We start from the raw sequence: 20,240 nt of genomic DNA on the forward strand, positions 1-20,240 counted from the left end.
AATGACATGAATTTTATTATTTTGCGTGCTAAAAGAGAATTAAAGTCGTATGTAAGACATTAACAAACATTTGGGTGTAATGATAAATCACTAAACACTTTCAATAAACAACATTCTTAGAAAAAATAGTTACGAACTAAAAAGTTATATTTCGTAAGTAGTTTTTAAATTTATTATGATTATTAATTAAAAAAAAACTCTCTTCTGTAACTTCATATCTCTCCATTTTTCATTGCCTGCACCTGACATGGCGACAGTCATTGTTTTTTGTTTATTGTTGTTGATGAACTTCTTTGTTTGTTGCCATTTTCCTGATTCTTTCCTACACAACCTAAATACCGCTTCTCTGCATGTTTCATACACATTTCTGGTCAATATTATTTCCTTTGAACTACGCTAGATATTGTTTGTGTTTCCTCACCTACCACAATAATAATAGATTAACAGTACTTTGGTCTCTCTGCTACACCTTATCCTTTTCAGATTTACAGACCATAATTAGTTCGAAATTAACTAATAACCTACCTCCTTTGATTAACCTAATCATGTAATTAACCCATGGCGGTGGTGAACTGTGAAATTAGAAAAAAAAAAAAAAGGGGGTCCCAATCTCATTGATTAAACTGAACAAATTTGGGGACAAGGAACGGATTTTGAATGAATGATGATGAAATTGAAAAAGGAAGGTGAAAACCGAATGAAAACTTTTTCTTTTATTTTTCTTATTCTTTTATCTACTGGGAATGAAATCAAAATTTGTTTGCATTAAGGCATTCATGATATCTAAGGGTGTGATAGGGTCCCATGAAATGAATCGTATGGAAATCTAGAGAGGAAAGGCTCATCTTTTTCACTTTCTTTCTCTCCAAACAAGTTGTCAGCAACTTGGACACGGATCCTACTGAGCCCACCATTATCACTCCCAATCTCTCTCTCTCTCTCTCTCTCTCTCTCTCTCTCTCACACACACACACACACACTTCTTCCCTATTTCCGTCTCTGCACTTTTGAGGAGCCAAGAAGATTCGATTCTATTTTCTAAAACGCGGTGAAAGTGAAACCCACCACACCCCTGCCCTGACCCCACCTTTCCTCCTCTCTCACATGACCACCGCCGATTCACTTTCCAATAAACTGCATTTTAGTATATAATTAATACAACAACCTTACCCTTATTTAAATTTAGTATTGGTGGATATGGGAATTTCAAGGAGAGACAACTTAGAACACAGAGCGAATACGGATAAAGCCCTACTACTATACTTTATATTATTTTAAGGGCTGGCTGATGGCTAAGTGTTGGGTTAAATAAAAACTTAGGGGTAGCTCCTATTATTTTATTTGATCTTCTTCCAACTCTGTTTTCTTATTTCTAAAGTGTTAAAAAGAAAAGAAAAAGAAAGAATCAAAATCAGTATTCTATACGACAACGACAAGCTACAAGGTTCTTCCTTCTGTCTCTTCTTGCACTCTCTTTTGTCTGTTTCACTGTCTCTTTTCCTCAGCAGAAGCGAGGGAGAGAGAAAGACATTGAAGACAAATCTCATTTGCTGATTTTGCATTTCAATAAATTAATACTACATATTATATTACACATTACAAACTGGATGATACATACATATATAAATAAAATATAAAATATACCACTATATGTTATTGTTAGGTTCATTTGTTTATAAATGCAAAAGACAAGAGCATCTAATCTGTGAATCGTAGTGAGAGAAAGTTGAGAACATGTAGAAAGGTAAAATTAGGCGAATTAAAGAAAAAGGACTGAAATGCGGGTAAGGAAGAGGGATCACGAGGAAATGGCAGAGTGAAGTAAATGGAGAGAAGACAAGATAGGAAACTGTGTTGACAGTGCAGATATGGAAGGCAGGGGTTTGTCTTTAGAGTTTTTGTTTGTGTGATTGACATCTCTGTTCTTCTAGATGACACACCTCTGCACCAGTCGAAGAGAGCTACACGATCTGCCTGCCCGCTGGGTGCTGGCTGCTCTCTGATAGTGCATGCAAAAATGAACAACGTGCTATTCTTTTTCCCTCGGTGGATTAATAGTAACATTTTTTATAATCTTTGAGATTCATTTTTATAACTTTTTCTTATAATTTTAATAATAATATTAATACTTTTGGTAAATATATTTGTTTAGATATTCAAGCTCTTAATTTACTTCATTTTGATGAGTCAGCCAGGTTAAGCTCAGCATTTAGGTTCACAATTTTCTAGGAACTATGTGAGGAAAATTGTTTTCAATAACTTGGCTATGTCTCAAGTGTAAATTGTAAAGCTTTCGTTTATAAATGCATGATTCTCTTTCTCCGAACTGAATTATCTTCTTCAAATTCTTTAAATGCTGAATGCATATGGTGGTCCACCGTGGTTTCCATTTTCCAACAAAAGGAAGAATTTGACTAATAACATAACTATTTTGTGTTTTTTTCCACAATAATAAAGTTTCTAGATGTATATTTATACTTAAGAGCGTTAACATTGATTTTATGAATGTGTTTCAAATGGGGTTGATTGAAGAAGTTATCGTTTTTATCAATTGATTAAAGGAACCTGTTCATGAAAGGTAAGCTATTAGAATAATGGAGGGTTATTAGGTTCCCATGCAAAAGTTGTATTTTTTCCATCTAAAGAAAAAAAGAGGTTAAAAAGCAGCTTCTTTCACGACCAATATCTCTTTAACAATGGGTCCAAAAGAGGTGGTTTCCATATTGAAATTTTAGACTTGCATGGGCTGTTGTTTCTAAAAAAAAAGCTCATTTTAACAAAAAACACTTTAGAGAGTTTACATTAAAAGGAGAGAACAACAAGAGATATCTTTCCTCCATTATCTTCTCCTTTTCCTTTTCCTTTTCTTCATTCCTTTGTTAAAGACATGAAAATTCAACTTCTCCCTACTATAAAAAGTGTGCAACTTTGTCATGTACAAAGGACAATATATATATATATATATATATATATATAGATTATGCAAGTATATTCTACCTACGTACTACAGATGAAATGAAGATCAGAATTAATAAAGTTAGTACTTTCCTCCACACGCACAAAAGAAAGAAATAAAGATATCAATCTAGTTGGTATCAGCCAGCTAGGTATGGTTTGATGGGATTTGGCTGTGGTGGTGGCCTCTGAATTCCACTACTACTGAAACAAAAACAATTTTGCTTTTAATCAGTGCATGATGAAAACATGACCGACCTTGCATGTCTAAGTATGGGCCCAAAATTAATTAAGTTTTTCAGAACCAAGAAAAAAAAAACACACACATCATTAACATATACATGTAGATCTATATTTATATAAATGTGGTATGTTATGTGCTAAACATGGTTAACCAGAAAAGCAGTTAGCAACCGAATGTCAAAAAGTGAGTTCGAAGGAATGTAAAAGGAATGGTGGATTTTGGATGGGATGGAAGAGGGGAACATAAAGGCTGTTGGATCACATGCACATCACATTCTTTTTCTTTCTTCCTCTTCGCTTCTTTTTATACTGTGGGTGATGAACGTTAAAGAAGAAAAAAAAAGGTCATTAAAAACAAAGGTCCCACGATTCAAGGCTGCTGCTTTGCTTCATCCTCCTCCTCAATCCAAGGGATTCTTTGTGTTGATCAACCCAAATTCTGGGTCCCCCCGTCATCATCACCATCATTTCATGCATAAATAATTTATTAATGCATGTATATATGAAAGTCCCACCTCACTTTCTATTTTACTCTTGCCAAACCAAAATGCTTAAAGGTGACCCCTTTTTTTTTTTTCTCTGTTCACAACCAATAATTTAGGTTACAACATTAAACTTTGAAAGTTCTTGATTTTTTGTTTCATCGAAATTCGACTTGAATTATTGTAATTTGATCTCATTTGGGAAAATGCAGTTAGGCTCGAATCATTTGCCTTGTTTGGTTAATTCGAGCAGTCCAGTTTCCTAGTTCAACTTCTTTTCATATTTTACTACTATATATATATATATATATATATATTATTGGCACCTAACTATCCACTATATCAGGTCAATCATGTCCAACAAAAAGCTTGCAAGTCACTCTGGTCTTCGATCATTCCTCGAAAATGACCATCCATAGATGAAAATGATATAACTCCATTGTTCCACTAGACCCCGGTTAAGAGGTCTTGACATAATATTGCTAAATGCAATTAATTGATGTTGATTGTAGCCACTACGAAAATGATTTAACTTTGGCTACCAAAAGTGAGCAATTAAAAGCTCATCAACTTGATGACAAAGAACTTGCGGCTACTCATTATTAGAGAGGAAAATGCAAATTCAAGGGCTAGTGGCTCTCACGCATGAGAATTAAGGGAACTGAAAAGGATAATTATAAATTACAGTCCTCCAATGAAAAAGCCATATTTGAAGAGAATAGGACAAGGTCGTGAATTTAAGGTGGGTTTTCCTACGTAGGACCACTGTTGCCAAAAGTGAAGCCAACAAGCAATAGAGAGAGGGATAAGACTTCGCTTTTGATTGGTTTCTTCTCTTGTTTAAATAAGTGAAATTCTAGTGCAAGTCCCTCTACTACTGTAAGTTGTTGATTTCCTCTCTATAATTCAATTTGGTCAATTTTAGTCTATGTATTTTTCAAATCTTAAAATACGTTTAGTCTTTGTAATATTTGAATTTTAAAATTTCAATCCTGATATTGGATATGTTTGGTTATGATATTAGTTCTGTACTAAGCTCAAAATTATAGACTTAGTCTATATTTTCTAATTTGATCATTTTTAATCCTTATATTTTTCCAAATTTGAAATTTTAGCCACGACATAAACGACATCTGTTGAATTCATTAACCGGCTTTTTGTGAGTGATATGAGGAAATATCAAGTTGGCATGGCATTGCACATGTAATAATGCGTATGCCATATAAGATTTTAAAAATAGTAGTGCTTAATGAATTTACCCGCTATCATTTGGTCAACATTGAAATTTCAAAATTCAGAAGTGCATAGATTGACAAGGGATAAATCTCAAAATTACACATGAACTTTGGCTTAATGTGCAATCGTATACATGAACTTTAGTTTGGTGCAATTTTACACGTGAAACTTTGATTGTGTTTCAAATGTATACATGAAACTTTAATTTTGATTCAATTATTCACATTTGAAGAAATAATTGCACATTAAACTATAATCGATGTATAATTTTGAGATTTATTTAAACTAAAATACAAAGATTAAATTCACAACTAGGACTAATAGTATGAAAAGAAACCAAAAAGCTCATTTATACGTAAAATTACAAACATAGGATTAGGGGACAAAATCTACAATTAAGATGTTGAATGGTGGAGCCAATAAGAGATAAAATTCCAGTCCTGCTTTGTATAGAAAAGCCTACAATGAGCAATTGAAACACCAAGAGAAAATTCATCTTTTCCAATGACAGAAGGTGCGGTTTTTGCATTAATTGTTATATAATATTAGCCGATCGAGGAAATGATAGAGTAATAAACTAAAACTAAACTGATATGTTAATAATGAGATTATAATATGGGGGGAATGGGTGTAAAGAGATTCCACATGATACAAAGACAGTCCAAAAAAAACATTAAGAAAAACGAGGAAAGACAACGCTGGGAACTATGAAAATACAAATATTCCATTTTACATTTGGGGACCCCTTCAGAAACTTAGCAGATTGCAACGCTCGTCATACCCGAGGCTGACGCTGTGGGTATCACAAGATGCATTTTCAGTTTAAAAATGGAATAAATTTGACAGTCTAAGATCACATTGGAGTCCCCCAATATTTATATAATTTTCACGGATGTACAACTACATCTGACGAATAAAAGGAAAGGTTAAAAAAAAAAAGGAAGAGAAAGCAAAGTGGAGGTAAGCCCCTCCATTAGGGATAACTCGAAGACCCCACAATGGAGGGTGGGGGGGAGAGAAAGAAAAAAAAAACAGCTTTTTGGGGAATAAGGAGGAGGTTGGATGATTGGACTAATATAAAGTGTTACTTCGATAACATTTCAAATTTCATTGATTTTTGAAGGATAAAAGAGAGAATGGAATGGAATAAAAAAGGGGGAAATGTGGGGGTGGTGGGGGCAATGACAAGACTGAGATCGGCTGGGGTTAGCGGTGGGAGGTGGTGGTGGAAGTGGAAGTGGAAGTGAAGGTGGAAATGGAATAATAATAACAGCAATAATGGATAGCAGATAGTTTATAATCATGGGGGCAACCAGATTCACTTTCTTCTTTGTCATCACTTTCCAAGGCATGATTAGAAAAAAGTTAATCAATCTTCCACCCCCACTCTTAAAGAAATTAAAAAGCATTCCCTCCACTTTTGTCCATTTCTGCATCAAATTATTATAACCTGTTTTCCTTAATAGACTTGTACAAATATACTAATTACAATATTAGTTAGTAGAGAAAAAGTATGGGGTTTTCGGGTTATTATTCCTTTTAGGAAGTACTTTGTATAATGCACATCGGCCTTGCAATTTGATTTCTCAGTTGGGACGATGGCAGTTCAACTACTAACAGTACTTGATATGAAATTTTCTTTTTCACAAGTACTGCAGATTTGAACACAAATCCTAAAGTTGAACAGTTGGTTTTTAGAGTAACACAGAATTCAGTCAGAAACAGCAATTAGATCTCACTGATATCTCCCACCATTTTTCTCCATAATGTGTTGCAGTGCATGTGCATTGTGCATGGCCCTTGCGCTATCACTTTCCTTTTCTTTTTTTTTCTCAGTTGCCTTCAAAAGTTTCTGATTTTCTGCAAACTAGGAAGCCGGCCATCTTGTCTAAGTGATATATGGTCAGACTGTTGCCATATATATTCAAGTAGAATGTGTTACTTTTTGTTGAAAAGCAAACGTTATCTTGTAGTATTATTCTTTTCTAAAATAAGACCTTTCGAAATGATGGTGTTACGTTATAATAGTAGAGCAACAACTATCAGAAGAAAAGAAACGAAAATGTTTCAATCCAAATCCTCTTTATTATACTTATATGAATGTGGTTAAAATTAATGGAAAAGAAAAGAAGGGAGGGGAGGGGAGTTCAAAGGAACGAGAACAAGATGGAATAGGATTGTGGTGAATAAGCAAACATGGGCATGGGGATTTGTGATATTCAAGGAACTTCACTGAAATGCGAACTACTTCAAAGAGAAAGGGCTCTACACAGAAGTTAGCCCAACCAAGGGAGCAGTCCATATTCCTCGAAACAGTGAAAGAGCTAAAGGCCTACTAGTATTTAAATTACTGGGTCATGGTACCAAAGCAGATAGAAGCTAACTAGCTAAAGTTCAAACATAGATTCCCAAAATCTCGACAGTGCGTAATGTCAAAAAAAACATGGGGGTTGCTTTTGCTTTGCATCTCTGATACAAATATGAGGCGACTTTATTATTATTTTTTTCAACATTTTTGAGTTTGAGCCGTGCATGGCTTAAATTGTTCCCCTCTCCTCTCCAATTCATATTCCTAAAGTAAACTGTTTTCGTTAAGGATACAGAGATCAAATTCAGGAAGAAAGGAAAGATGACCAAACCAGGCTATATAATAAATAAAAACGCGTCTTTCCAAGGAGAAATGCGAGTTTTACTCAAAGTCTAAACAGAGACCAAGAAAAGAACCTACTAACAGTAAATAATAAATAGGGCAGTTCAAATATGAACAATTAACAATAAATACGTAATTGTTCTAAATACTCCACAATTGCTTCAAAAACCATGCATCCATGGCTCAATCACCTGTCCTACTACAATTACGTGTCTACAAACCTGTAAACCCCAACCTCCGCTTCCTAAAGTGTGTTTTGGTGGGGGCATTTCACAGCCAACAACACGCTGGTGCATCAAACAGACACAGCAATGAACAAATAAGTCATTAGGGAAAAAAGAAACGGGATTCCTTATCATTTTATAAACCCTTCAACCACCTCTGAGAATCATTGTAGTTATATATTGTTCAACCTAACAAAAAGCAACTGTAATCACAACTTTAGATATTTTATATAACCAAATACTCGAGGAGAAACCTTCTTGAAGCATTTGGGATTTGCATCAACCTACACTCACTTTCTAAACTCCCACACTGCATGTTTTTGCTTCTATATAACCCCCCTTGACAACAAAGACCATGAACCTCACATATGCATTGGTCTTCCTGTGTTTTTTTTATCCCCTCAATAACATTCTCATAACAAGGTCTCCCGAACACCTTGCTACTTAAACTAGCATAAGCATGTTAAAAATAAAACTACTTGAACATAACAGTGAACGAGAGAATAACAATGAACACTCATTCAACAGCTTAAGTTAGTGCAGGTGTAGTATCCTTAATATGCAATGGATGACATAAAAGGGCTTTTGAACAACAAACTGACAAACTAGCAATCATCAATATCACAAGAATACAGGTTATAACTTTAGTATAACATTAACGCGTTTATACGTATATCATTACATAAAGACCTCCATACCAATAAACTTAGATGACTGACACAGGGGGCAAAAACTAAGCTTACTTTCACAACTTTTACACAGGCAGAGATGCTTACAAGGTAACAAGAGCATGCAGGCTTCATTCACTGCACAAACCTTACAAGCCATCAACTCTTTCTTGTTGCTATTCTCCTTGCAGAGCAGTTGGAAATCAATGGCTCGGCCATTGCAGCATGAAGCTGTATCATCGACCTCACTATCACCACATCCTTCCTTACTATCTCTACTTTGAGCATAAACTTGCTGAAGATTAAACTTGAGGGCAGTAATCATGTTCTCATTGTATCTGGCTCGTTGCTGCCAGGCACCTGCTTCCATTGTCAGTTGCTCCATTTTCTCTTCAAGTTCCATATTCTTTTTGTTAATATTCTCCACTTCTGCTTCTTTTTCACGAAGTTTCTGAAAAACTTTCTCTTCCACAAGCGAAATTGTCTGGAGCTGGTTAGCCTGAACCTTCTCCAACACAGATTGCCGTAATCGGTCACCCTATTCAAAGAAAACAGATTAGAAGTTAATGCCAAAATATAACATAAACAATAGGTCACCTCAGAGTGTGGAGAACAGAAACATCCTCCAACTATAGAATGACCAAGCATGATAGATCATCAAAATTGATGAATTGAAGCTTGTCAATGTGAAGGACAAAAATAGTTCACTTTATTCAATTCCACACTAGTTTTCTTCATTTCTAGCATAGATACAATTAACCCTTGTTTCTGTAAATAAGTAGAGTTACAAAACTATGCACACGATGAAGAGATCCATAATTAATGACAAGCTGAAAACGCAGATGGTTAAAGATATATCTTAATTGCTATTACTTCTACAAAACAATGAAAAGAGAATGGGGAAGAACATTACTATCACAAAAAGTTCAATACTAATAGTTAAAACGTTGAAGGGGAAACATAATGACCATATGCAGGACATGCAAACACTTGACTCGTTCTCAAAAAGCACTCCACTGCTAGGTAACAACAATGACCACAATCTCAATGAAATGTAAATTTGACATAACCGCCTTATCCAGAGCTTAAAGAACCATTAACCACACCAAGAAACTTCAAGCAAACATACGAAACAAACATCAACAGCAAAATTTTAGCACAAAAGCATAATAATGTTATAAGCATTAAAGGATCATAAAATCCACTGATATCCACATATGGCGTAAATGATGTCCTAAATAATAAATCAATCCTTGCAACAATGGTGGAAGCTAATCAAACATGTTTTATTTCCGGTTAACTACATTTAAAAACTAAGCTAAAGACAACAAAGACAGACCTGAACTTTGAGGAACCTATCAATCTCTGCATCTTGTCGTTGCAACTCATTATCTATGTCGTCACCAATGAGGGACAACAAAGCCGAATCACCCGAAGAAGCCATTCGATTATTATTGTTATTGTCAAGTGACAAACCTAACCCTGTCGAGACTGACTGTGCTTGAAAAAAGTCAACAGAAGATATTTGTGAATTGTTCTCCAAAAAATCTTGTTCCTTTAACTTCTTCCTTTTAGGCTCAACCCCATTGTTCCATTGCATCTCAGCTCCTCCATCACTCCCATCTGTCACCGGAACCGGACCCGGTGCAAACCCCACAACATGAACTAAACCAATAAAAAAAAATCAACATACCCAGTTGTTATAAGAACTTTTTCATGAATGCATCTGAATCCCAAAGACATTAAACAACAAAGTTCCAAACTTGATGCCTAAAAGGTAAAAGAGAGAGAGAACTAAGTTGTAAGCTCACGCTAACTAGCAGTAAAGAAGTTCAATTTTAACTTAACTTCATATAATTCTTCATCAATTAAATAGAAAAATAAAGACCCTTTTTTTTTTTTGGAAGAGAGGAATTACAAGGAGGGATATATGGAGGATGCTGAGAGGAATCTTGTAAATTAGGCGTATTGTAATAAGCAAGTGGTGGCGAAACCTGAGCGTCGATTGCGTACATGTTCCTGAGACCAAACATATTAGAAAGAGGCATGTTCAAAATTTTAGGGTTTTCTTTTTTTTAGCAGAAAATCAAAAATGATTTTTTAGTTATTAAAAAGATCGATCTTTTTTTCTTTTGGGGATTTACCTGAAACTTTTTGATTGTTGTTGTTGTTGTTGAGGTTGGTAGTGTTGTTGAAACTGCTGCTGAGGGAACGCCATTTTTGGGAGGGTTGAGTTTTCTTTCTTTCTTTCTTTTTTTTTTTTTTTTTCCTCTTGTAAATTCTCTAGAGAGAGAAATAGGAGACGAGTTTTTCTGTCATATAGAGAGAGAAGACGATGCGTAGGCGCGTGGCGATGGACAATATTCCTTTTTATTTCTAGTTTGGCCTTATTATTTATTTTATTTTTCGATTCGCGCCATATTTCCTTTTAATTACCAGAAAGACCCCCTTGTTGATTTGCTTTTTTACAGAGTAGCCCAATTCCGATGGACAAAAAGAAATCCATATCCATATTTATACCACTATATATAAAAAAGGTCCTAATGGCTTCCACAATTTTTTTACACAAATTCATAATTGATAAATTTTAATTTCAATCCCTTTATTTTATAATCTAAAATTGATCAAATTTTCATTTGATCCCTATATTTTGTTGAAATTTGAGATTTAACAATAGACACCTGTCTATTTTTTAACATAAAACCATAATGGGTACATTTCAATTTCAATCCCTTTATTTTTAGATTATAAGATTAGTTGAATTTCAATTTCATCCCTATATTTCATTCAAATCTGAGATTTAATCTATATATTTTAATTTTGACATAATTTGGTGCCTCAAGTTTTATAATATCATTAGCTAGTCTAAACATTTTATTCTAATTAAAATGATTATGTGAATTTTAAGAATTGTTAGCACCATTAAAATTCTTTATTAAATTCAAATTGGGTACAATATTTTTTATTACATAAATATCAAGTGATTTTTTATTATTTTAAAATGTCGGACCAACAAATTTAACAAAAAAATTTAATAATCTTAACAAATGGACCTAAATTTTTAAATTTAAAAAGTAGATAACAAAATATTTGAAAATAAATATATGAAGATTAAATTTCAAATTGTAATGTTTAAACTTTTAACTCTATGATTTAGTTAAGAAATAAATAATTAAATCAACAAAAAGCATTGGTAGAAACCATACTAGCACCTAAGGACACATGGCACTCACCCACATGTTTCCCTCTTTTTGCATTTCATAGAAAAGGCTAAATTTCAGGTTTGCTCCTTTTAATATGTTAAATTTGAGATTTAATTTATATACTTTAATTATTAACATAATTTGGTACCTATAGTTTTTAATGTTATTAATTAGTCCACTTTAACACATTTTTGGGGTTTTCCTTTTATATATATATATATATATATATATATATTATAAGATAATAAAATTTGACCTTAGTAAAACTTAAGATTTAATTTATATATTTTAATTTTTTTAATTTGATTCCTCTATTTTATAATTTGATTCAACATTCCTTTTATTATTAATAACTATTAAGTGATCTTTTTTTAAATGTCATACCAATAGATTTAGTAGAAGAATTTTAATGGCGTGACTATTGCATCTGAATTTTAAATTTAAAAATAAAGAGACTAAATTCTAGATGTATGAAGTCTATAAACACTTAGAGCATATTTTAACCTTCAAATTTTTACTTTATAATTTGATAAATAATTAATCAATCCAACGCTAAATGTGAAAGCCATATTAGTACGCATTATATTTAAGTCCTAATTAAGTTAAGAGTTTAATATTTTAGGATTAAAGTAGATCCTTAAATATAGAAAGAAAATATATTAATAGGCTGTAATTTACTTTCTAATTATGTATGAGATTTTTTTTTAAAATTTAATTTTGTTTAAGTCCTATATTGCATGCATTTTACTCAGATGTTTTTGACATATGAGTGCGTGTTAGACCAGTCTATGGGCCGGGCCCGAAAAAATTTTTTGGCTCGTTTCTTAGGCCCGGCCCGGCCCGGACCGAAATATGGGTCTAAAATTTTGCCCATACCCGGCCCGGGAAAAATATCATAAGCCCGAGCTCGGCCAGGCCCATTTTTTAATAAACATTAAAAAATATTTTAAAAATAAAAAAATAAAAAATATTTTAAAAATAAAATATATATATTTATTATATTCGGGCCGGGCCCGAGCCGGGCCCGGGCCAAAAAAGTGGTGCCCGAGGCCCGGCCCGTTTTTTAAACGGGCCTCGTTTTTTTGCCCAAGCCCATATTTTGGGCATATATTTTTACCCGAACCCTCCCATATTTCGGGCGGACCATCGGGCCGGGCCGGGTTGCCCGGCCCATGGACAGGTCTAGTGCGTGTATAATGTAAAAAAAAATTACCTGTCTTAATTTGACAGATAATGTGCGTGTATAACTGTCTTAAGAAAACATCCCTTTTTTTTTTTTTTTCATCTTTACATCCCTTTCAATTAATTATAATTAAAACTCAGGCGTAAATGCGACAATTAATTTAAATTGAACTATTAAGTGAAGGAGAAAAAATTATATGAAAGCAACACCAACGATTAAACATAGGTTCAAATATTTTTAGAATTCTCAATTTAATCATTCATTTATTTTGAATTTTATTTAAAATTATAGTTTAAACTATTTAATTTAAAAATAAATGATATCAATATGTTACGAATTAATCGGATATTAATTTAATAAAAATTATAAATAGAAGGATAATGCGCTTCAACGCACTCAAACTCACACTCTTCTATATTGACAACAATGCTCATGTCAATCGAGTTAAGACTTAATCAACAATATTATTATATATCTTAAATTCAAATAGTACGGATATATAATAGGACAGAAATATAAAGAACATAATTATAGAGTTAAGAAATACATAATAAGATTCATAACAAGTTGGTTTGTTTACGTACGGTATAATCCCAAACAAATATTAAGAAAATGTAAATCAAAATTTAGGGATATATATGTTAAGATTTAAGCGTACAAATACCTGAAATAATTTTGATTTCTAGAAATAATTCAATTATTCCACATTTATTGTACCAAGTGCTCTGTCCAAGTAGATCATGAAATTAATGCCTCAATATATTAGATCTAACTTTTACATTTGTTCCATGTACATATTCCTCACAGTAGATCAAAACTATTATCTCTAATACTATGAGTTTTCGTTAAATTGAATCAAGTAAAATTGAATGAAATTTTTTAAATTAGTTAAGTTGGTATGTTTTATTTTCTTATTCTATCTCAATTACAATTATTTTTCGAATTGAGTTGAGTGAAATGAAATTGAATCGAGTGCAATTGTTCAAGTTAAATTAAAAAATTAAACATATCAAATTAAAATTTTATTACAATATGACTAATTTCATTTTAGATCATACAAATTTGAAGTCATATATATATATATGAAAACTCTTTAAAAAACAAGTGAGAAAAATATAAAGATATTTTAGTATCATAAACTTGAATTGGTAAATTACTTGTTTAGGTCTTCAAATTTATTATTTTGGAAATTTAAAAACAATTTTTTACATATTCTTTTGATTATTTTTAGAATTTTTATTTTATTTTATATTTTTTATGAAACTTAGAATTTTTTATAAATGTTTTTGAAATTTTTTATAATTTCATTGAGAGAGACTAATTTGCACATTTTTAAATTGTAAGGGATCAAAGTGGTATTTACACAATCTGTTATTCGAGTTATTCAATTATTTAAGTTGTAATTTCAACTTAACTTGAACTTGGAAAACCGAATTATTTATTCGAATTGGCTCAAGAGCTCAAATAATTCAATTTAATTAACTCAAAATTAAAAATATTATTTATTTTTGGAGCAAAATTAAATTTTAATGTAACATAAGCAAAAATAATTCTACATCTTGTGTTTATTGACTATCAAGATGTCTCTCTGATTGCAATTTAAGAAAATCAAACATTTCCCCATTACGTTCCTAGCTTTAGAATGTTTAAAAATAAATAATTATTCTTTAAATCGTGGACTGTGATTTTATTTCCATTCATTCCAACAAGCATTGCACAAGTAGCAAAAAAAAACTAGTTTAAATTCAACTTATTATGTTAATATAAAAATTCTGAGCCTTTTAAAGATTGCATCTCAAAGAACTCTGGATTTGCAATAGACCCTTCCCGTCTACGTAAGATATGCATTTTATGCATACAAACCCCTAAGACATTTATGGCACTTTCATTCTTCCTTAATATGTATTTAGGCTTATCAATGTCCAAAGTAGTCACGATGATAATATATAGTATTGGATCTTGTATGCTTTTTATTTCTCATTACTATTTGCTAAGCAAGAAAGGTGGAGGATAAGTCGAAGGTTAAAGAAACAAGCAAGATGAAATCTAAAACTGAAAAATCTGCAATGTGGTTGCTAAGGTGACTTATTCAGTGATATTTTTCTAATGTATGTAGATTCGGTCGGGCCTTTTTGAAAAGATGGATCTAATTTTGAGTTGTTTTCAAGTTTCATCATTTTCTGTATGAAACTCCCCATAGTGTAAAACTAGATATTTTAGTTAAAAAATTGATATGGATTGTTGGAAAAGTTGTTATTGTTATAGCGAAATTTTTTCTCTACTTGGGTCTTTAATAGATTTTGTTTGTATTAAGTTCGATTTGCTTGAATGTGACTATTTGACAAAACTCAAGCATGGGTTGATTAGGTGCTAAGACTCCCAACCGAAATACTTGAGGTAATTGGATAAACATGAAAGTCTTATTATTAAAATGTTATTTTTAGAAGTAAATATCAGATCTATTCAAGGGAATTTTGGAGTAGTTGGAAGATTGATCTATGAAGATTTTTATGTGATAGATACTTAGGGTAATTAATGAGATAATTTCAACTTTTAAATAGGAGTTTAAAGCTTACCAAAACAATGTTGATTGACCATTTGAAAAAGCTTATAAATAGGTTGTTTTGTGCCACACATGAAGAGAAGGTTTTTGAGTGTCTTTGTTGACAACTTTGTTGTGTTCTTGTGGTTATTTTATGACATTCTTTTAGATATTATTTGGAGAGGTTTATTGATTGTGTTGTGAGGTACTTGGATGAGTGATTTGTGACAATTGGGGTCAATATTAGGACCACAATTACTTCTTTGTGTAAGAATAGATTGGGCCTAAGCCAATAAATGATTCAAACGATTGTTGAATAACATCATTCACTGAGCGACGCTTTGTAGACGTAAGACTATTGTGTCTAGAGCTCGTCATGGGTTGGGTAAGGCCAATTCAAAAATTTAGGCGCTTTTTCTAGACTCAGGTTTGACCCCTCCCGAAAAATGGGACTAAAATTTTGCCCAAGTTCGACTTTGATAAAAATGCTAAAACTTGAGTCTGTCTCGCCCGTATTAAAATTTTTATATTATTTTTTAAAATTAAAATATAATACATTAAAATAAATGTTTCCCAACAAATGAACTAAGATAGGTGCAACTTAGCAAGCAAATATATTTAAAATAGTAACAAAATTAATAATAAAATAATAGTTATACAATTCAGAGTTGGATTGATGAAAGTTAATATGTAAATATTATTAGCTAATTATGAATTTTGATTAAATCAACTCTAAAACTCAAATTAAACACTAAAATGTATAACATAATTATCTTCAAGTATCAAAAAATATATAACTCTTATCAAATATAGTACTAAATTTGACAAAAAACACAAAAACATATTAAAAAAATCAAACTTAAATACCTAATTGAAAATAAATACATGGATCAAATGTACGGAAAAGGAAATGTTTGAACTTTTGGGTAAATTAATTAAATTCTCAAGCTGTCAAATTTGACTTTAATTATGAAATTTATTCAACGTTGAGAAATCAAAACATGCTTCACTTGAAAATTTGTGTTTGCATTGTTTTTTAGAACCTTGCCATTTTGAATAAAATAAGTCAAAACATTTTTATCTTAAAAGGTCACCAAGCTCCAAAACTCTATTTTTCTTCTAAATCCAAATTGTTGGACTTTTCACCAATCCAGCCAACTCCATTACCGACCATGTGATAAAAATTAAAAAGCACTAAGCATTGCTAATTAGAGGAAATCGATGCCCTTGGTGGATTCACTTCAATGTTTTTCATGCCCTGAGCCCAATGATATATAACCCATTCACTGATTGAGTGAGACAAATAGGCATGGGCAGTAATGATGTCCTTAGCGTCGCAGTATTAGAAGAGTCGGGAAGGCATGCAGTCATGTAGTATCAATTGACACGTGATTCCAGTCGCCTACTACTCTAATGATTCAACCTTCCACCATCAATGCTCCAAATCTGAAGTTTCTTCATCTTGGCCAACCTCATCAACGCTACCTACTGCTGTAGTCAGCGCTTGGGTTGGTCACACCAACTTCTACCTCGTGTGTTAGGAAAATTGAACGCCCTGGAGATTGAGGAAGAAGGTGGCATTGCTTGGAGGCCTCAGAGGATCTTCTTTGCACCAGATAACGATTGTCTACGACAATATAATTGTCACCCAATACAACCATGCATGCATATAGCCATCTACAATACAATCTAACTTTAATCAGATACCCCATTTTTGACTCGGCCGAAGAAGGGTATATATCCTCCTAACTCACCCAAATATTCCTTTACTATATCATTGGAACCAAAACCTTACTTACTATTCAAGAAAGAACCTGATCTTCGTTTCTTGACCAAGTTTTTTAAACCTCACTGTTATTTGTCAGAATTAGACTTGTTTGAAATAACTTAAAGCAAGATAAAGATCTCTGTCCAAAAGTTGTTAAGAAGAGAGATCGGCCATTATTGAATCTAAAAACTTATTTTGAGATGTTAATCCTGTTAATGATAATGTCTGGAGTTTCCTTTTTCAGAAACTGAACCATGTTCACGAGGGTGTGTTAGTAAGCATGTGCACGAACATGCCTGACCTTTGTCTTTAACGAGGCCTTATTCTGTATTCACAAAATAATTAAAATGTTCCAATATATTATATTGCGTGCTTATTAGGACATTCCCTGCAAATCACATGCCAAAGAGTCGAAGCTTAATCCCATTGTTTTAATCTTAGATATGGAAAACATAATGGCCTGAGAGAGCTTTAAACTATTTGTTAGTTGAATTTGACCAAAATCATCTATTATTCGCTTTTCTAACACTGAATTTACGAAAAAGAATGGATTACATTTTAAGTAAATATAATTTCTTTTCCTTACTTTTACATTAATAAAAGAATAATAAAATTTGATCACTCACAAGCCACCCACCGAATTCAAAGTATGTGGTTTTTCTGACTCAATGGACACACGGGCAGCCCCAATAAGTCCACAACTGCCCAGGATCTCCAAACCTGCCCGCTTAGCTGTATCTCTCGTTCATTTCCCACTTTTTCAACAAAAGAAGAACAATAAATTATTAATAAAACCCAAGGAAAGGGAGAAAAAACAAGCATCTTCAACGTGTTTTCCATGTGATTGGATCTTATCAATCGTATGTGCAAGATTTCTTGAGCGAAATAGGAACATTGAGTTTCTTGGGATCGAAAGTTATGTCGCATTCTATTTTCTTGTAGAACTTTGGCTTCACCAATTTGCCCAACACATAAGCTCTTGATCGGACAACGAAACTCAGTTTAAGTGAAACCGGAAGCGATGTCGTGCCTGTTGAACTGCTCAAACTGGCTCCACTCCCGTACAAAGGAACCTTGTTTCCCATAACCATTACAGTTACAGACCTTTGGCTCTTCCTTGATTGATAAAATTTCTTCATCTGAAACCACCCAGATTCAATAAAAATGACAAGACATTATAAACTTTGTAATATAATGCAAATGTTGGTTTCTTTTGGAACTGGACTTACGGTTCCTGAAGCAATGTTAATTTGAGAATAGGATAGATCAAGAGGAGTTGATGCGACATGGACGCCAAAAAATGTTCCAGTGTTTCGATAAATCATTTTCACTGTGGAGTTCATGGTAATCATATCTGTTGACACCCCCGTAAAATCTGAACCAGCTTGGATCTTGAGTTGCTCAAATTTTATACTCTGCAAGATGAAACAAAAGCAAATCCATCATAACCCATCTCGTAGTTGAATCTAAAAAGCTCAATGGGAGTACCTTCATTGTAATCTTGGGCTTCTGGGGTCTGCTAGCTCCCCAGAGAATCAAAGAAAACATGGAGAACAGAATGAAGAAGCCAAGAACAAAAGCTAAAAAATAGCATCGCCGAGGAAGTCCCTTCTCACGCTCTCCATCTTCAAGGAGCCCTTCTTCTTCAATCACATCACATTCTTTCCACTGCTTATGTCCCTTCCTATGTGCTCCCCTAGACGACGATTCGTTAGGCAAGACCTTGCGGGATCCGGGTTTAAGGGACCCCGAAAACCGGCTCGATGAGGACTCACGCGAGTGACGGTCCACGGAGGCATGGGAATGCGGTGGGGATCCCATGGGGCTGAGCACTGGCGTGGAGTGGAACGACGTCGTTGTCTTTTCTCCATCGTGAGAATCACGTGAAGGGCTCTGCACGTAGTAAACCGGACGCCGTGGTGACCTCGTTGGCGATGATGGGGCGAGGCTGGTGACCTCCGAGTCCGTCTTGGCGTGCATTGTCGGCGGCGTTAACTTCAGTTGTCACCCAACAAGACAAAAACCTGTCTTTTTTTGGCGTCAGTTTTGTAGTAGGGTTTATTGCAATTTCGGGGTACGTTTTTTATTATTTGGATTGGCGTGATGATATGACTTTATGGAGGAGTTTGTTTGTCAACGGTGAGAGTGAAATGGAAGAAAAAAGTATGTATTGTTTGCTGTAAGCCTGTAACACGTGGATTATATTTTTAATCTGCATTAAAATAAATAGTGGAGGAGGAAGACAAATGCAAAAGTGTGCGTTTTGAGTTTGGGGATTAGGGAGAGGAAGCAACGGAGGAGTCATTAACCGACAGCAATGTTACAGTTGGCACTTGGCAGCTCTTTCTGGTTATGGCAGTGGCACCAACAAACTATTATTTTTGGTTCCAAATATAAAACAAGCTTAGCTTAAGGGTTGAGGGTTCCGTATATTGGACCGGCAAATGAGAGGTGTGTTGTTTCTGGTTGATGGACATATCATCTGGCCTGTGACCGACCACTTCAAAATATGGTTGCACTATTCTAATTACCAACTCTTTATTTAATCTTGAAGTTCTCTCTCTCTCTCTCTGTTTTTTTTTAGTACTTCCCTTGGTGGGATGAGGGCAATAAGATACACAATAATAATTAAAGAGAAGTGGCTGGTGGGTTTTGACCATTTGTTTGAGAATTACTTGTAAAGGAGAGAGAGAGAGAGAGATGCCAAACTAATTGTCGATTTGTGGGTTACACACTGTCAATCTCTTCATCAACGGCGGGGATCTCAAGTTTGTTGATGAGAGCTCTAGAATAAACCATGTGCCCCCATGTGGGATGATACCTGCTCTCAGCACACCAATAATTCTGCCGTTCTGTAAATTTATCTTTTGGTTTTTCATTTTTCTTGGATAATAAGATTTTTTACATATATAGTTGTTACCTTTACAGGTTAGATTAGCTGCAGAGTTAGACATAGGTACCTTCACTTACGCTAAAAGAAATCATGCCATGCGCTTACCCCTCTCACCAACGAAACCGAGAAAGGTTGTTTTCAATGGAATGGCAGAAACCCAGATCCCCCAAACACAAGGTTTGGGTTGTTTACT

At 33.7% G+C, this 20,240-nt stretch overlaps 2 protein-coding genes across 2 annotated transcripts; both read right to left on the minus strand.

Annotated features, from left to right (window-relative positions):
• Positions 1–8,388: 8,388 nt before the first annotated feature.
• LOC105770284 (probable BOI-related E3 ubiquitin-protein ligase 2) lies at positions 8,389–10,761 on the minus strand. Its single transcript, XM_012591410.2, has 4 exons — positions 10,603–10,761; positions 10,377–10,477; positions 9,798–10,123; positions 8,389–8,996 (listed from the first exon to the last, which is right to left on the minus strand). The coding sequence occupies exons 1-4, from the start codon at positions 10,674–10,676 to the stop codon at positions 8,469–8,471; spliced, it is 1,029 nt and encodes a 342-aa protein (XP_012446864.1). The 5' UTR covers positions 10,677–10,761; the 3' UTR covers positions 8,389–8,468.
• Positions 10,762–17,620: 6,859 nt separating this feature from the next.
• On the minus strand, positions 17,621–19,624 carry LOC105770754 (hypothetical protein). Its single transcript, XM_012592089.2, has 3 exons — positions 18,643–19,624; positions 18,384–18,569; positions 17,621–18,293 (listed from the first exon to the last, which is right to left on the minus strand). Exons 1-3 carry the CDS (start codon positions 19,132–19,134, stop codon positions 18,009–18,011), a joined length of 963 nt encoding a protein of 320 aa, XP_012447543.1. The 5' UTR covers positions 19,135–19,624; the 3' UTR covers positions 17,621–18,008.
• Between the last annotated feature and the right edge of the window lie 616 nt (positions 19,625–20,240).

Source organism: Gossypium raimondii, chromosome 5, assembly GCF_025698545.1.
Source record: "Gossypium raimondii isolate GPD5lz chromosome 5, ASM2569854v1, whole genome shotgun sequence".
Lineage (NCBI taxonomy): Eukaryota > Viridiplantae > Streptophyta > Magnoliopsida > Malvales > Malvaceae > Gossypium > Gossypium raimondii.